This window comes from Dermacentor variabilis, chromosome 4 (genome assembly GCF_050947875.1).
Source record: "Dermacentor variabilis isolate Ectoservices chromosome 4, ASM5094787v1, whole genome shotgun sequence".
Taxonomy (NCBI): domain Eukaryota; kingdom Metazoa; phylum Arthropoda; class Arachnida; order Ixodida; family Ixodidae; genus Dermacentor; species Dermacentor variabilis.
This window is the reverse complement of record NC_134571.1, coordinates 144,212,000-144,228,342: the sequence shown is the minus strand read 5'-3', so window position 1 is coordinate 144,228,342 and position 16,343 is coordinate 144,212,000. Positions and strand designations below refer to the sequence as shown.

At 43.4% G+C, this 16,343-nt stretch overlaps 1 protein-coding gene across 1 annotated transcript in view; it reads right to left on the bottom strand.

Annotated features, from left to right (window-relative positions):
* LOC142578378 (MAM and LDL-receptor class A domain-containing protein 1-like) overlaps positions 1-16,343 on the bottom strand; it is a 241,392-nt gene that overhangs the window by 78,514 nt on the left and 146,535 nt on the right. The window contains exons 36-41 of the mRNA XM_075687771.1: positions 13,868-13,952; positions 13,143-13,262; positions 5,761-5,916; positions 3,492-3,577; positions 2,736-2,903; positions 634-730 (exon numbers count right to left, since the gene is read on the bottom strand). Of these exons, the coding sequence (XP_075543886.1) occupies positions 634-730; positions 2,736-2,903; positions 3,492-3,577; positions 5,761-5,916; positions 13,143-13,262; positions 13,868-13,952 (712 nt within the window). The remainder of the gene's footprint in view (positions 1-633; positions 731-2,735; positions 2,904-3,491; positions 3,578-5,760; positions 5,917-13,142; positions 13,263-13,867; positions 13,953-16,343) is intronic.

Below are 16,343 nucleotides of genomic sequence, written 5' to 3'. Positions count from 1 at the left end.
GATATCAGACGTCCGCGTAGTCATGGAATGGATCAACACCCTACATAACCTAAGACGTCTTCTTTTTTGAAAATGGAACTTTGTACAAGGAAACAATCGCATTCGGGCTAAGAGTGGAATGAAAAATTCGACGCTGCTCAGTACTGACAAGCGTCTTCGCTTGCCTATTGTAGCAGTTAGTGTGGCCTGTCACTCGACTCTTCTGAGGTCAAATTTCTGAGACGCAATACCTTGTTAACATAATTGTTGTACATAACTCGCGTTGTTGCAGGACAAGGTGCCATCTATTAATTGACCTTTTTGTCACAAGAATATATTCGCAAAGGGGTGCATATAAGGGCGGCGACAAAAGAAATACTGAGATGAAGAGAGTTCTGCATCTTTCCTACTCCCTTCTTCACCATTTGCATCTTAGTCGCGTTATTATGCACGCCCTGATCTTCAACCAACCTGCCAAGCACAAACATTTACTTATACATACCCGCAAGCTATGGCAGAAAAACTGTACTGACCTCTTTTTTTACCTAAGTTGTCCAACATTAATATAAACAAGTCGTCTTCAACTAAACAATTTGTTTAGAACAACAATGTCTTGAACAACAATTTGGCTATAGTTTTCTCACGTACTCGCACCTTCATCATGCGTCTTGCAGCTTTCCGAAAATGTCACGTCGTCGATGGCTATGTAGCCTTGGTGTCCAGGCGCTTGGTGTTCTCCGGTAAAAGTAACCTAGTAGGCGAATAAAAGCAAAGATAAGGAATTAAGTATTTCTCCCCTCCTTTCATTGTAGTATATAGCTTATAAACAGGGAGAAGGTGCATCAGCAAGGCTGGCCAACAATTCGGTAAGCGGACCCATCTTCGTCGAAGGCAGCGTTGTCATTCGGGGCAGGTTAGTTTGAACACGTGAGTAGAGTGACGTCACGTGCGTTCGTTGTCAATGACGGCTGGCTGTAAAGGGAAAGACTGAAAAGAAAATGAGCGCTGTTGCTGGACACGTCTCTAGGCGCGGTTTCTAACATGAGGCAGCAAGAGCGGGTAAGCGGGCAAGTGGCACAAAAAAAGTACAAAATAGTAGGGTGTTGGGAGAACGAGAGGCTAGGAAGTCTTCCGAGAACTTAACAGAAGCCGTGAATATCGTAACCGGTACGCGTTTGCAGTTTTATAAGAGCCGGTCAGCCGGTCGGTCCACGAGTAACGAAAAGACATCAGTTGAAAGAATGGCTTGGGTAGCATAGTAGCGGTGCGTAGGGTGATTTTGGAGGCGTTAAGATGGCGACACGGAGCCCGGGGGTGATGTATGGGGTAGCTGGATAGTTGGAAGGCAGCGACGTGGTCTTTCAAAGGACCTTAGCCTCTGCAGTTTGACGCAGGTGTCTGTCACTGAGGTATGCCGAAGTGACATGAACGTGTGGGGTGGAAGCACCGAAAAAGATATTCTGGCCATGTGACTATGAAATGGGGGTCTTCGAAAAAATGAAAGACAGAAAAAAAGCAGGAAGAAAGAAAAAGAAAAAAATATACGGAAGAAGAAATATCAGGTTAAGAGGAAGAAAGTAGGAGGGGAAGGAGTGCACTGGGAAAGGGCTTGTATGGTTGATATATGCGTAAAAGCGTGGAAGAAAATTAAAAAATTACGTGATAGAAGACAGGCGGGGAAGAGCTTGGAACGGAGGAATAGGCGAGCTTAAATATCGAGGTTAGCTGGTGGCATAACGTATTTTGCGCCTTTGGTAATGATAGGAGAATTTAAGGTTTAGGTTACAAAATTTAGCGATTCTATGTTGCCACGTGCCAACTTGTCTCTCGTCGGTTTTATACTTCGTGCTTAGCAGAGCAACACCAAAGCAACTAAGCAACCACGGCGGGTAAAACGGTGAAAGCCATCTGTTGCCTTTATGGTGAGCAGGGAATAGCAGATATCTCGAATAATTGAAGGGCACCTGATTCATCATCGACTGGAGTGGTGTTTATAAGCAATCGAAATGGAGAGCGAAATAAAAAATACTGAGCAGCGTCAGCGAGAGAACAAGTACGGCTATTTAACCCCTTTGTTGACGAGTGTTGATTATAGGCACCGTACTGACCGTAATGTTTTTTCTCGCTGAGTTTCGGCATTGAGTACAACGTTTCTGGCAAAATGTCTTCCGGCAAGACGTGATTACACGCAGCAGGCGTAAGAGTAGGAACGCAGGGTAAGGAAGAAGTGTGGCACACAACTCGCTTTCCTTTGGAATCACGGTCCGAGGACACGGACAGATGCAAATCCCCGTCTGCAGCTATGTCACAGAAGTGATATAAATCAAATGAATTGTTTATATGGTTTACATATTAATAACACCTGTCTGTACAAATGCCAGACATGGGCGGCTTGAGGTGTAGCCCACTTCAAGTTTTCCGGTATTTCTGAGAAACTTCTCGTAAGGTATTTTTATTCTTGCTTATTGCGGTTATTCTCGATATGTATTGCGCATTCAGATGCAAAAATAATTATTTCACTGGTATTCATGTATGCCGTCATTAAAGGGTTCTGATAAAAAATAGGTCGCAGTGCTTTCTACAAAGGGAGCAACTGAGCGACTGCGATAGTCCCCGTGTGGGTGAGTAAGCAATATTAGCAGTGTACCGCGTATCTACTGCTATACTGTTCCGTCAAACTGCTGTCGGAATTTTGCTACCACAGGCTATATACAGCGCCCCACAATCCTGTTTCTAAAAGACAGCCGCGTTCTTACCTGATACGGGACAGCCTCGGTGAAGTGCACGCTAGCCGCAGTGAAGTGAGAAAACTGCGATGGTCCAACTGCCGACCATACAGGTTTCAAAGGTCCGTCCTTAGTAGTTTGGACATTGAGTGTCAGCTTCGGCTTACTCCATCCACGGAGGGTGAAAAAAAACCTGATCTGCAAGACGCATAGAGTAAAAAACAATTATTAAAACATGCTAATTGCAAAGCCATCAGACAGAAAGAAAAAAATCAAATTTTTGTTTTAGGGCTCGTTCATTTGACGTCGTACTTTTTTCCATCGCACAGACGAGACAACAGAACAGGCCAGTGTGTGTTCTGCCAGCTCGTCGTTAGGCTTGAAAGTAATGTGAGTAAAAATTTCAGACATACACCATTGCTAATGACAAAGAGGTACCCATTGTGTTAGTGTCGTGAACCGTGGCTCATTGATTTATTCACGGAAGCAGTGAGAACAAGCTCGATGCGTTCTCGCCTCTATTTAGCTATACATACTGCTTTGTCCCATCATTCTTGCAACCAGGTAACAATGCCCTTTATGTAATGTGCACATACATTATATGATTCGTACTGTTCACGCAGCTCAGGCATGTTATTCACCCGTTTGCCTCACAAGACACACATATTTAAAAAATTAATTGAAGCATTTTGTGCCACTAATTGCTGGCACATCTTGAATTTTCAAAACCAAACAATATACACTATATATACACCGGAATGAGACGCTGAAATTGAATGTCCTTACCGAACAGTTTCCAGCAGCATTCAGTGTGGGGCCCAAGATGGTAGATTTTGTTACCTTTGAATTAGATTGCAGAATGATGAATTTCCCTGGATTGAAATGTAAAAGGCAGGATTCTTTGCAAAATATATAATAAGTAATAAAAAATACTTCCTAGGGATAACATTGGTAGTTTTATTACTCTAATGCGGACAAGTTTAACGACATTGCAGAAGCTGAAGGACAGAAAGGCAGTGCGATCGATTATTTATCAAACGCGTGTAAATGTTGTTGGAGCTAGAAATAAAATTAAGAGGTTGAGTGTGGCCTAACAGGTAATGCATATACCAGAAATGTGATGATCTTCCAAGTTAACATACATATATTTAAATAACTGTCTAAAGCAGGCAGGGTAGTTATGATATAGAGTCAGATAGAATCACTAAAAGAGAACATATATAAAGCACGTGGGTATAAAGCCCGTTTGTTTTACAACAGCGCTGAACAGCGGTACAAGAAGAGGTATGTAACAAACGTCGGCTCACAGCGCATATAAAATAAGCCAGCTATGAGGATAAAAATGCTGCAGAAATGATTAGAATTGTCAACTAATGCGCAAGCATTCTCTGTCTCGGCTGCTATGTTGATTTTGTTTACTTATTTAGCTAGCTTATGCATGTGTACCCTTCCATACCAATCTTCTACTATTACACTATTATAATGACCGAATCTCTTAAGATGACGAATTATGAATTTATTTTGCAGATATATGGTATCGACTAAGCCGAAACGCCGTCACAGCTGGTTTTTTTTTTCTTCTTGCCACACCATCGCATTTTCTTTGTTATCCTTTCTTCTATTTTCCTTTTTTATTACGACCTTGACGTGATGATGACAACGTGATCAATTGTTTTCTTTTTTAAGGCTACCAACTATCTACTATTACACAATTACTACATCTACCAGTCAGCGATTATTTTTTATACTCCGCCGCCCCTTGGCGGGCTTATTTGCACGCATACTACTAATGCGGAAAAGTACGCTTTCAAGGAAAGTAACTTTTCAAGGGCGCATGTCGAGAGTGGTTGTCCCTTTTAGCTTTTTACTAAAGGATTCTAAAACTACCAATCAACTACATTTACACTAATATAACGTTTATAGATGTCTTAACTTCGCCACAGATTTTCTTGGAGTATTCGCCAAAGAATGGTTACCCTATAATAATATTCGTAAACGCATGTTGAATTTGCTAGCTACTTTAGCACGTAGCGCCTGCGCACAACATTTCACATACGTATTTTCCAGCCGCATAACGTCATCACTGTAATTACACTCTTCATTCAGTGAATCAAAAATATTTTCGTACAGAGATTTCAATACTTCAGCAGCAAATAGTATTAAAGCCAAATCATATTTACACTGCTTTGTGCTGAAGCACTATAACGTTGGTGTTTTTATTCTGACGTAGCACTGGGTAGTTCGTCATGCGCTTTCTAAGGAACCAACTACGGCGCTAGTGAACGATCACGAAGCACGTGCCTTATGCTTTCGTTACGGTTATCTTTCAAAGACAAGATCAACGCGTCAGTTCCAACATATGGCGAAATACGACGAGTGCATCCTCACCAAAAATGACGAAAGCGTTCCCACCAATAATCTCTCCAAATACCACGGAAATCACCCTGAATGCATTTCGTTCATGAAGTGCTTAGGAGTACGACCATTATACCTAGCCATATTGAAAGACCTACTATAGAACAAAAAGGGAGAGATACAATCTTTAATAATATATCTGAGATGTTAGCCTTGCTGATCGCCAGGCATGCTGCTCGAGGTTCTTGGCCACAATGTCAAAAAAGACATTAGGACAAAGGATAACAAAAGAAAGAGAACGTGGAGCCAACTAGCCTCGACGTTAGAGCTTTGTCTTTTCTGGAGTGACATAAAAAACAATGCTTACTACTATAGCTAAAAGAGTTAGCAAAGGCAAAAAAAGCCCCCATATAAATCGGCACTGCACAACACTAAAACATATATGTCACACCATTTACTGCAAGCTCTGCAAGCAGAAGTATCTTCCAGTTACTTTGCAGGGACAGAACAGAATAAAATTATGCTGTACGCTTAACAACCAGTAGCTTTTCCTCAAACGTCCGGAACTTTCGTGTCACTCTGGTTGCTATGAATTTCACAGCGAAAAAAAGCACCTCAGAATTTTCAAGCACGTTAGTCTTTTTGGGAACGTCGCAGTGGGAGCAAATAGAGTTGTACAGTGTGCGCAGTGAGATTTTACCGTCACGGGTGCCTGTTGTGTGATCTCGCGTTGGAGACTGTGACAAAGTTGCCGTCGGATGCATCAAAACCCAATTGTTGTGGGTTTTATCTAAAGGAGCATCTGGGGTCCAGTCACAGAACGAGACGTCGAAGTTGCACCGAAGTCGATAGTCATCTGGAATCAGAGAAGTAAGCAATTTTGCTAAGCGTTCTCATAGATGGCGCTGTTTATTCTGCAAGGTGATTTTCAAAAATGTATACCTTCATGATATGTGCTTAATACAATGTGACACGAATAAGTATTGACGTCGATGCGTACCAATGCTATAGACACTTTCCGTAATCAAATCGAGCATTAGTTCCATTATAAATTGTCATTTCAGACTTCTACACATCATTTCAAATACCGATGTCATTCTTTCGTTCCTTCGAAGTTCTGCGATGTAATGAACGTGTTTGTTCTCAGATTTGGTTGGGCTACATCACAGCATTACTGATATGATGGCCGGCGTAGCAAGTACGTCAAAAGTTGCCGTATGTTTCGCTGTCGCAAGTGCTATAGGATACCTGTCCTGAAAGTTCACGCAGTGAGTGAGCAAAATATGTTTGAAGGAGTAGAGGCGCCAGTATGTCACTTTCTCCAATTGATGAGTGCGGTTGGCTTCTGTTCGAGCCAAAGCGGTGTATGACAAGGCAACCAATTTTTCTTGAAATGGAGATCAGCAAACAGACAGAAAAAAGAATGGTTAGGCAACAATTAGGCTGAAATGGTACAGAGATTCTTTCAATGTTGCTGAACGCCTGCAGTAATGTTGTCCTAATGGAGCGAACCGTGTTCTGGTGGGTGTTCCGCCAAGGCCGTGAAGACCCGAAGAAAAATGAAACCCAGGACGCGGCTTCAGATCATGTGAACATGAAAACATGGATTGTGTGCGTTGTCTTGTGCTCAAAGACCGATGAATGGTTGTTAGAATATTACAAGAAGCAAGTCGTTTGATAAGTTCGTCCGTTCAGTGAATTTTGACCTAGAATTTGGAAATGAAAATTGCTTAGGCCAAGATGGTGCCGAATCTATTGACTCCTGGGTAAAAGATGTGACGAAAAGATTGCTTCATAGATTGAAACACATAAGACGACAGCTGTGAATTCTCGCAGAGGGTCGTCACTGGTGACAAAGCTTTGATGTGCGAACACGAGATCGAGTGGAAGTCGCAGAACAAAGAAATGGAAAAAGAAAGATGCGTCCCCCACCCTAACGGTGAAACGCCCAGCCCACATGCGTTTACCGCAGTACCAGAGAAGCTAAAACTCTCTACCCACTATGGCTACGCGCCATCCAGATACACCCGGTAGGGTGTTTTCTGGGTGGTGAGTGGTCGCATTGGGTCGTACCTCACAACGTTGAAAGAATGGAAGGACAGGAAATGAAAAATGAAATGCAATACTGACAATAGATCTACAGTACATTCAGGTGTGTCGAAATAGCAGGGACAGCCAGACATGAGGTGACGTAACAGACCATGCAAACAAAATCTCATGGACCCACCTAGTGCCGCCGACCTGGTGTGGTGGCACTGACATGCGGCACAGCAAGCATTTGCATATACGTTAACCTGCGTCACAATAGCGTTTAGTTTTGACCCCACCGGTTAGTCATTGCAAGTCTGAGAGTCTGCCAGTCTGAGAGGATCTCTCAGCATGACTATCAGACTTGCACTTTTTGCCGCGTTAATGCATATTCTCTGAATAACACAGTTGTGTGCTTCCTTACAAAGATATAATAACGGTAATAACTTCCAGAAATTAGTAAATAAAATAAAAAGGGAATGATGTCACGTGACTATGGTTCCGCCGTGTACAGGCGGCCTAAAACAGTCGCAGTTTTGCCAATAGAGCAAAGTATTGACAACGATAGTAAAATATCACCTCCGTGTTCAGAAAAGCATCGTAACTTGAAACTCATTCTTACTATGATCTAATGGCATCCTCGGTAGTTCGTCCCTTTGAGCATTTGTGCCCCCCGGAGCGCCAGTTCATCCTCGACAAACCGCACCAGTGCGAAACCCGCCATCATCGATAAACAGGGCGCACCCTGTTGGGGCGGTGCTATTGTTGCATCGAGGCATATGACAAATATCGGTGGAGCGCTGCTGTGCAATCCCAGCAGGCACTGCGTGTCGTGCGCCTTGTAGACGACGCAGATGGACTGATATGATGACAGGAAGGAAACAAGCGTACCTTGAACTTTTTCATGCGGTTTTTATAGTTTGTCAGACGACAGCGACAAAATCTTTCAGGTTTATAGGTTGCGATGGGCCTACGGCACTGACTCCTGCAGTCAGTCGGGGGCGTTGGCGCACTGACAAGTGCTGGCTGGTAAACGTCCGCAGGTGGCTGCCTTGAAGCCTCGAAAATCGACGTGATCAACATTTTCAGCCTTCACAGATTTATTTTCCAGAAATCAAACGCAACAGAAGTGCTGAGTTCCTAGCCATATGTTGTCCTTTGTTCGATCTGGGTATTTATGATATACAAGGATAGCAATGTGAATACGCCTGTATTCAGTACTCAATGACTTACCGGCCATAACCTCGCCAAGTTGAGACTTGTTCATCACAACACAATTTTCCCATCAATGATTAGTACTATGGAGGAGTTCATCGCGGCGCACACATTGCAGAAGTAAGCATACTGACAAAGTTTACAGGTGCGCACAGCTCAAACCAGGCGAGCTACGCCAGGTGGCGCTAGCAGTGTGCACCAGCACAGAGCATGTTTGTCCTCATATTTATTTACATTTGCTCCTCAGCAGGCTTAGGGCACTGTGACTCCAAATAGTGTTGGGGCGACTGAGGCGGATTTACCAAGGATGCTATAAATGACACCTGTCGTTGACGCGTAGAAGAAAACACAATGAACTTCATTGGAACGCCTAAGTCAGGTGCCATAAGGATCAAGTCGAGCATGGGCTTCAAGTTAAAGGGACAATAAAGGAACATACTAAGTCAAGCTAAAGCGATAGATTAGTGTTCGAGAATCTAGGCGTCACTATTATCGTGAACAGATCCTTAATAATCGAGAATTTGAGGCAAATGCAGGACATGGTTAGAAACTCCCCTACATTCAAGCACTTTCCCGATGACGAAAGCACTCCTCAGTTAAATTGTCTCTAGTGTTCAACTACTCGCTGCAAAAAAACATCCTTGTGTTGTATTATAAGATGAAATAATATGCTACTTGTCCAGTTCTATTTCATTTTTAAAAGAAACAAGCTCATTCAAATTGCCGTTGACAACGAGGAGGGCGGTCGAAAGGTTTCGTTTGCGCTCGACTATGCGGCGCCCACGCTTTCGCATTTCAGCACTTTCCTGATCGCATATTGCTGGGCTGGTTTTGCTGACTCGCGAAACTCGAACAAACTGCAAGTAACAGAGAATTCAGCTTCCATGTGATGTCGCTGGATGCCCGAACGGTCCAAGCCACTTGACCGAAAAGCAGCTGCGGCGGTGAATCCACCACTCTGGATGGATGGATGGATGTTATAAGCATCCCCTTTGAAACGGGGCGGTGGGTTGCGCCACCAAGCTCCTGCTATTATACTGCCTAATGTCCTACCTAAGTTATACAATGAAAAAAGGACACTATGAACTACCACGCCCAAATTTTCTGATCCCTTATTGCGAACTGTGCTTTTGTATGTCTCCGTCTTTTGTCGTTTCCCTACTTTTCTTCCACCAATCCTCCTATCGCCTCTTACTAATGCCTATTGCGGACATGTTTGCTTTACCACAGTTCCCGCAGAACCCATGGGCTTCAAGGAGGCCAGTGGCGCCTAAATCGACCGCTAGGTAGACATCTTCACATTCTCATAAAACATGCTCCACAGTTTTCCTAGCTTTACCGCAGCAAGCACATGCTTCTTCTTCCTTCTTATATCTCGCTTTATAGGTGCGTGTTCTAAGGCATCCCGATATCGCTTCGAAAGTAATGCGTTTCCCTTTGAGTTATGATAACTAGTTTCTTTCCTGATTTCATTTTTTCCTCCCAAGTAGTTAGTTACTCATGGCAGGTTTCTTTTCTATTGCCGCCACCCATGAGATTATTTCAGCCTCTCTGCCTTTCCGCTTGACCTTCTTTGTTGCTGTGTTGCCCAGCCTACAGGCCGCATACTTGCTAGTAAGCTTCCTAGTTCTTTTCCTCCACTGTGAATCAATGTTTTTTCTGTACAGATACCTGAACACTCTCCCAGCCCATTTACTTTCTTCCATATTCCTCAGCCGTTCTTCATACTCAATTTTACTGCGAGTAAAATTCACTTCAAAACTAGTCCAGCCCATATCACCCAGCACAGCTTCATTTGTAGTCTTCCCGTGAGCGCCCAATGCGAGGCGACCCACTAACCTTTGGTTCCCGTCGAGTCCTGATTGTATCCCTGATTTAAAGCAAATAACCGCCTGGAACCATTACACCTTTCCACATACCTCGGAGGACCTCGTACCTATTGTATCCCCCTAGCGCTCTGTGCTTTATTATGGCGGAATTTCTCTTCCCGTTTACAGTTGTGGTTTTTTCCTGTGTTTCCATATATCTATTTCCTTCGTTTATCCATATACCAAGGTATTTATATTCTGTCACACGAGGTATTTCTTGACCCTGTATCTCCACTGTCTGTTCACTGTTTTCATTGCATACCATAACGCCTGATTTTCTAACACTAAATTTCAAGCCTAGAATTTTGCTTTCCTGTCCACAGATATTAGCCAGACGTTGCAAATCACTTTGCTTCTTAGCTAGCAAGACAATGTCGTCCGCATACAATAAACCTGGTAGTTACTGGTCTGCTACTCTACCCGCCTGTTTGTATGAGAGATTAAACCCCATATTACTTCCTTCTAGCGCCCTCTCCATCCTCACCATGTACATCATAAACAGCAGTGGGGATAAAGAGCACCCCTGCATCAGTCCCTTGTTGATATGAACTTTCTCCTCGCTCCTCATCCCTTCCCATTCAGCACAAACGGTATTTTCTAGGTAAATCTCTCTCAAAAGCTGTAGACAATCGTTACGTAAGCCTTCCCCTTCCAGAATATCCCACAAAATGTTGCCGTCTAGGTTGTAGTAGGCTCCTGTAATGTCTAAAAAGGCCACATACAACGGTCTGCTTTCTGATTTTGATATTTCAATACACTGTGTAAGAACAAACAAGTTATCATCCAAACGCCTACCTATTCTGAAGGCGTTCTGAAGCTCTCCCAAAATGCTATTATTCTCTGCCCATGCTTGCAGCTTTAATTTGATTGCCTGCATTGCTAACCGGTATATTACCGAAGTAATGGTGAACCGTCTATACGAGTGAATTCTATCTCCCCCCGCCCCCTTAATTTTATAAATTAAATTCATTCTACTTTGTCGCCAACTGTTTGGTATTATTCTATCCTTTATATTTCACTGCTTACAGCAGAGCTTCCTTACTTTTTGGTCCTAGTTCATTTATCAGCCTAACGGGAACCTCGTCTAGACCTGTGGCTGTACGCTTAGGAATTTTGTCTTCCGCTTTCTTCCAATTTAAATTTGTCAGCACCAGCTCCTTTTCCACTTGGGTCTCTTTCATGCTCTTTCTTTTTTTTTTTTCAAATGCAACCTCGTCATTGCCTTGCAAAGATTTGGCGGTTACTTTTCAGATGTAATTTAATGCCGCTTCTCCTTCCAGTCTGTTTTCATCTTCGTCTAGGATATGTTGTATTGTTGTTCACTTCCTGCCTAGTAATTTTATGTGGTTACAAAATATTCTAGGTGCGGCCTTCTTTTTCTCACGTATTTCTGACAACCAACGTTCATTTTCACCTTTTAATTTTGCTTGCACCAGTATTTGAACCAAAGACTTTTTCTCGCGGTACTATTCCCATTTACTGGTTACTTCATCCTGCGGCAACTGCGCCTTCTTTGCCTGCCTGTGCTCTCGAGATGCTTTCTGTCGTTCCGCGATCGCTTGTCGTATCTCCTTGTTCCACCAGCTTTTCGGTTTCTTTTTTCCTTTCCAACGAACGTGTTGTTTCTTTTCCATATTTCTGTCTTTATTACACTTAGAAGCTCACCATATTCCCACTCTTTACTTGGCCATTTGCCATGTACTTCCTCAACTCTAGTGACTATATTTCCTATATGTTTAGCGTTCAAATGTTGACTGGTAATTTTGCGCTCCTTGCTCTCTTTCCCAACTACATATCCCATATTCAAAATGATGCGTTTATGGTCACTTCCTATGCTGCTATACCCTTCCTCATCAATGACCATTTCTCTGAAGTTATTATGAATTTCTACTGTCATCAGACAGTAATAAAATCGTCGATTGCCGGTTTCCCACTTCCCACGTGATCTTCCCTTCACACTTAGGCCCTGTATTCACGACAACGAGGTTATGTTTCTCACAAAGGTCCAGCATTGACTTCCCGTTATTGTCGGTATAGCCATCTAAATCCTGTACGTGGGCATTCATGTCCCCTAATAGGACAATTTCAGCACCATTCCCCTAACCCTTAATATCAGCGCTTAGGCATTCCACTAATTCTTTATTCTTCTCTGTGCAATTTATTCCGGTCCACAAACACTTAACGCCCAGCCAAGTTTCCTTCCCACTCATTGTACCTGATAACCAAAGATGCTCTTGACATTGTGAATTGCAACCCATGCAACGTCACCCCTCCCACGCGTAGGTGGCAGGAGATTTGAATTTCGAAAGATGCATTCGGACCATTCAGATGCAATTTTCTCGTAAACTAAATCTTTTCTTGGCATGAAACAAGCGTTGCGAGGTTTTTGGGATGATATTTAAACAGTCCACATCGACTCAGTATTTGCCTTTCGTGTCCCTTTAAGATGCCTTTTTGAATAAGGAGGTTAGGTCATCACAGGAAATAAGGCTAGCGGATATTTGGGAAGTACCAATTGCAGTAAACGTTCACTTATAAGGTAAAGTTTTGTAGTGTCACGCGTTCAGGAAGACACATGAAAAGGGCTCATTACATGACCGCGATCACACGCGTTCGCAGTGCTGGAAAAATGTGCGCGTGCTTGACCCAAAGCGAACGTTCCGTGCAGCCGCTTCCTGCACTATTTGAATTGTGCAATGCATTTCGCACTCATCACATCACGTGAATTCCAAGCCTGGAAGCACGGGAAAACTGGTTTTTTGGGTCGCACTTGCGTACTCACCCTGGAGCCTGCCGTGGATCATGTGACATCCAATACACAGCACCCGTGCCGCGCATGCGTGCCGCACCATGGTGAAAGCAACGGTGTCGATAGTGAGGGCATGAACGCACCTCGATTGTGTGAGTAATTTCTGCCGCACGCTAAGAAGTTTGCCTGACCGGAAGAGCAGTTGAAGAATACCATACTCACCGCACTTTGATTCATCGCTGTTATCCCCGCAGTCATCAACATAGTTGCATAGATCCGATTTCTGTATGCATGCTCCATTGGAACAACGAAATTCAGAGTCGGTGCAGTTGTTTGTCTTGGCTGCAAACGCCACGTTGAGACGCAATCGGCATATGATGAGGTAAAAAAAAAGAAATATTTTACAAATACATGAGCCACAATACTCGAGGCAGGAAACTCAGTAAAACTAAATATTCTCTCGAAGAAAGATGCATTATATGCCTCAGGCATTCAGGCAAAACTTTATTTTTTTGTGATATATCGCCCAAGTCGCTTTGTTGTTCGTTCAAACTACTGTAAATTTCCTGAAGCCACGGTGCTGTAACACCCAAACGCACGCCCAAATATTTCTATCGTAAATATCAAAAATTTCTAGATCGTATTTAAAAAGAATCTTTTCTTGTCATTCTATTCGTTTGCTATTTTTCATCGCAGCGGTGATAACAGAGGCGGGGTGTCCTTCCAGCCAATGGCGTAGTGCAGAAAGAACTAAATGCTAAAAGCGCCAATAAATACTACCGCCCCTGACTTCACATTATAACCAATCACGTGACTTTCGAGTTTCATTTTGCAATGATTGTTTATACCTACTGTTCCTCTTTGTGTGCGTGTGTGGCCGTCTTATGTTGCCCTTTAAACTATTGAACCTAACCCAGTTTCCTTGATTATGTTGTCCCGTGTCTCACCTGGTAGTGCGCATCCATAGTAACTTATCATGTCGACAGCAAACATGGCGTCTTCCCGAGCGTATCGCCTGCTTTCGAAGGAGAACTGAAAAGTAAACAACATTTCTTATTAGAAAGCGAGTTGCATAGAGAGCCTCGTTTTTTGTAAAAGCGATGACCAATTAGAGATTAACCAATTTTTTGAGGTTTCGTAGAAAATCTGAACGGTGAAACCGAAAACGTAATGCAGTATGTTGTCTAACTTGCTAGAAGAATATGTTTTTTTAACGTTCAAAGGGTATGATCTTTCAGTAGCTTTCGCGTCATTGTCGCATCGTCGGCAACGACTTTCCTGACAGGATTCCATGTGTGTGTCCTTCCGAAGACGCCCAGACGCTCCGAATTCTTTAAGTGAGGACGGATGCTACAAGGGAACTTCGTCTCCTTGCTCGCTTGAAGAAAATACTTTTGGAATTATCAATCAATCTGCAATTAGTGGCCTTTCCCCACAGCTCCATGTGCCTACTAGCCTCACCCGCTGCGGAGTAACATTGGTTTACCGCTTCTGGCTGGGAGTGGTTTGATGAGCGCTTGCTTCTATGCATGCTATTAAAAGCACGTGAAACGATAGGAAAATACTAGAGACGTACAGGGCGCTGTATCTCTCTATATTCGCCGCTAGTCTCACGGGCTGTTAAATTAGATAATTATGAAACAAGACAAACCCGAATTTCTGCTTTGGTATGAACTCATAGCATATTACAGTGAGCGACAGCCCGACGTGTTCCTGCAGTTGTGAGGAAACCGTTGAACACCTGTAGTGTATCTGTCCTCGCCATGACGTCCAACACCTCTGACGTTAAACCGGCTGAATTACAGACCCCATTCTGAGTCAAGAATACTGACACTGTGGCCACACCTGTCTTTGGCGCCAAACTCTAATGACGCACTAACGCACTTCTTGAAGTACACCATCAAGAATGGCACCTTGTGGCGATCGTGTGCATGTTCTTGCGTGCATGAAGTGCTCTACCAGCTCCTTCTTTTTTACTCTTCACTCCCATAACTCTGTCTGCTATAGCCACACAGTGCAGTCTGCTTGTATAATTTAGCCTATACCATTTTTTCCTATAGTTTAGGCCGTAGCTTGACTATCCAGAACTGAAGCATTGAAAGCGCCAGAGAACAAAAATCGGCCTACTTGTAAAGCTAATAACAACTCAGAAGAACAGCAATAATAATAATATTTGGGGTTTTACGTGCCAAAACCACTTTCTGATTGTGAGGCACGCCGTAGTGGAGGACTCCGGAAATTTTGACCACCTGGGGTTCTTTAACGTGCACCTAAATCTAAGCACACGGGTGTTTTCGCATTTCGCCCCCATCGAAATGCGGCCGCCGTGGCCGGGATTCGATCCCGCGACCTCGTGCTCAGCAGCCCAACACCATAGCCACTGAGCAACCACGGCGGGTAGAACAGTAACGACAGCACCCGTGTCACGACCAATGTCGACAATGCGACTAGCAATGAAGCACTGTAGCGACACTCCGCATTGCTACCACAGAGACGCGTCATGTATGGGGCCTGCATGTAGCCGGGCTCCTCTCTCGCAACTTCCTTCGGGACGCGTTGCATTATTTAACGGCGCTGCAGCGGAGTCCGCGTCAGGTGTTCTTTTTTTCGTTTTTTTTTAAATTCAGAAAAGCTTGGCCTGATAATATATGACGCAAGTTCGATACCGTACAGCACCGGATAAATTTTATAACGTATTTTGTCACTGAAGAGAGGGTGCGTACTAAGTGGCCCATAATTATTCAAGGTGACCTCAAAGACGTTCATAGGAGAGCGACGGATAGCCAGTGGCGCCTACAGAGTGGCCAACGTTGCCATCAAAGAGGGTCATTGAAGAGCGGCGTATACCTAGAACATGGCAAGAGGCCCAATTTTGCGTAAGGTTCATTGAAGAGTGGTACAGACAAAGAGACACATAGACAGTGCTCCAAATGGGGATCAGAGAGGTTCATTGAGCAGGGGGTACATTCTGTTCCAACAGTACTTTGTTTCATCAAAACTCTGTTCCATCAGCACAGCAGACCAATGCGGTACTGATTAGATTAGATAATGGACTACCCACTGCCAGTGACTCAGGTGGATGGGAAAATTGTTAGATAGATAGATAGATAGATAGATAGATAGATAGATAGATAGATAGATAGATAGATAGATAGATAGATAGATAGATAGATAGATAGATAGATAGATAGATAGATAGATAGATAGATAGATAGATAGATAGATAGATAGATAGATAGATAGATAGATAGATAGATACCTAAAATTGCATGACGTACTCTGAGAATGCTAATGACTATAAATGGCGCACTTTCGCCCGAAGGGCGAAGCAATAATATATCAAAATATTAGACAACTACACTGTGCAAGGCTCGTAGCTTTATTAGCTGTAGAAATTGTAGTAAATACTCGTCTACTAATTAA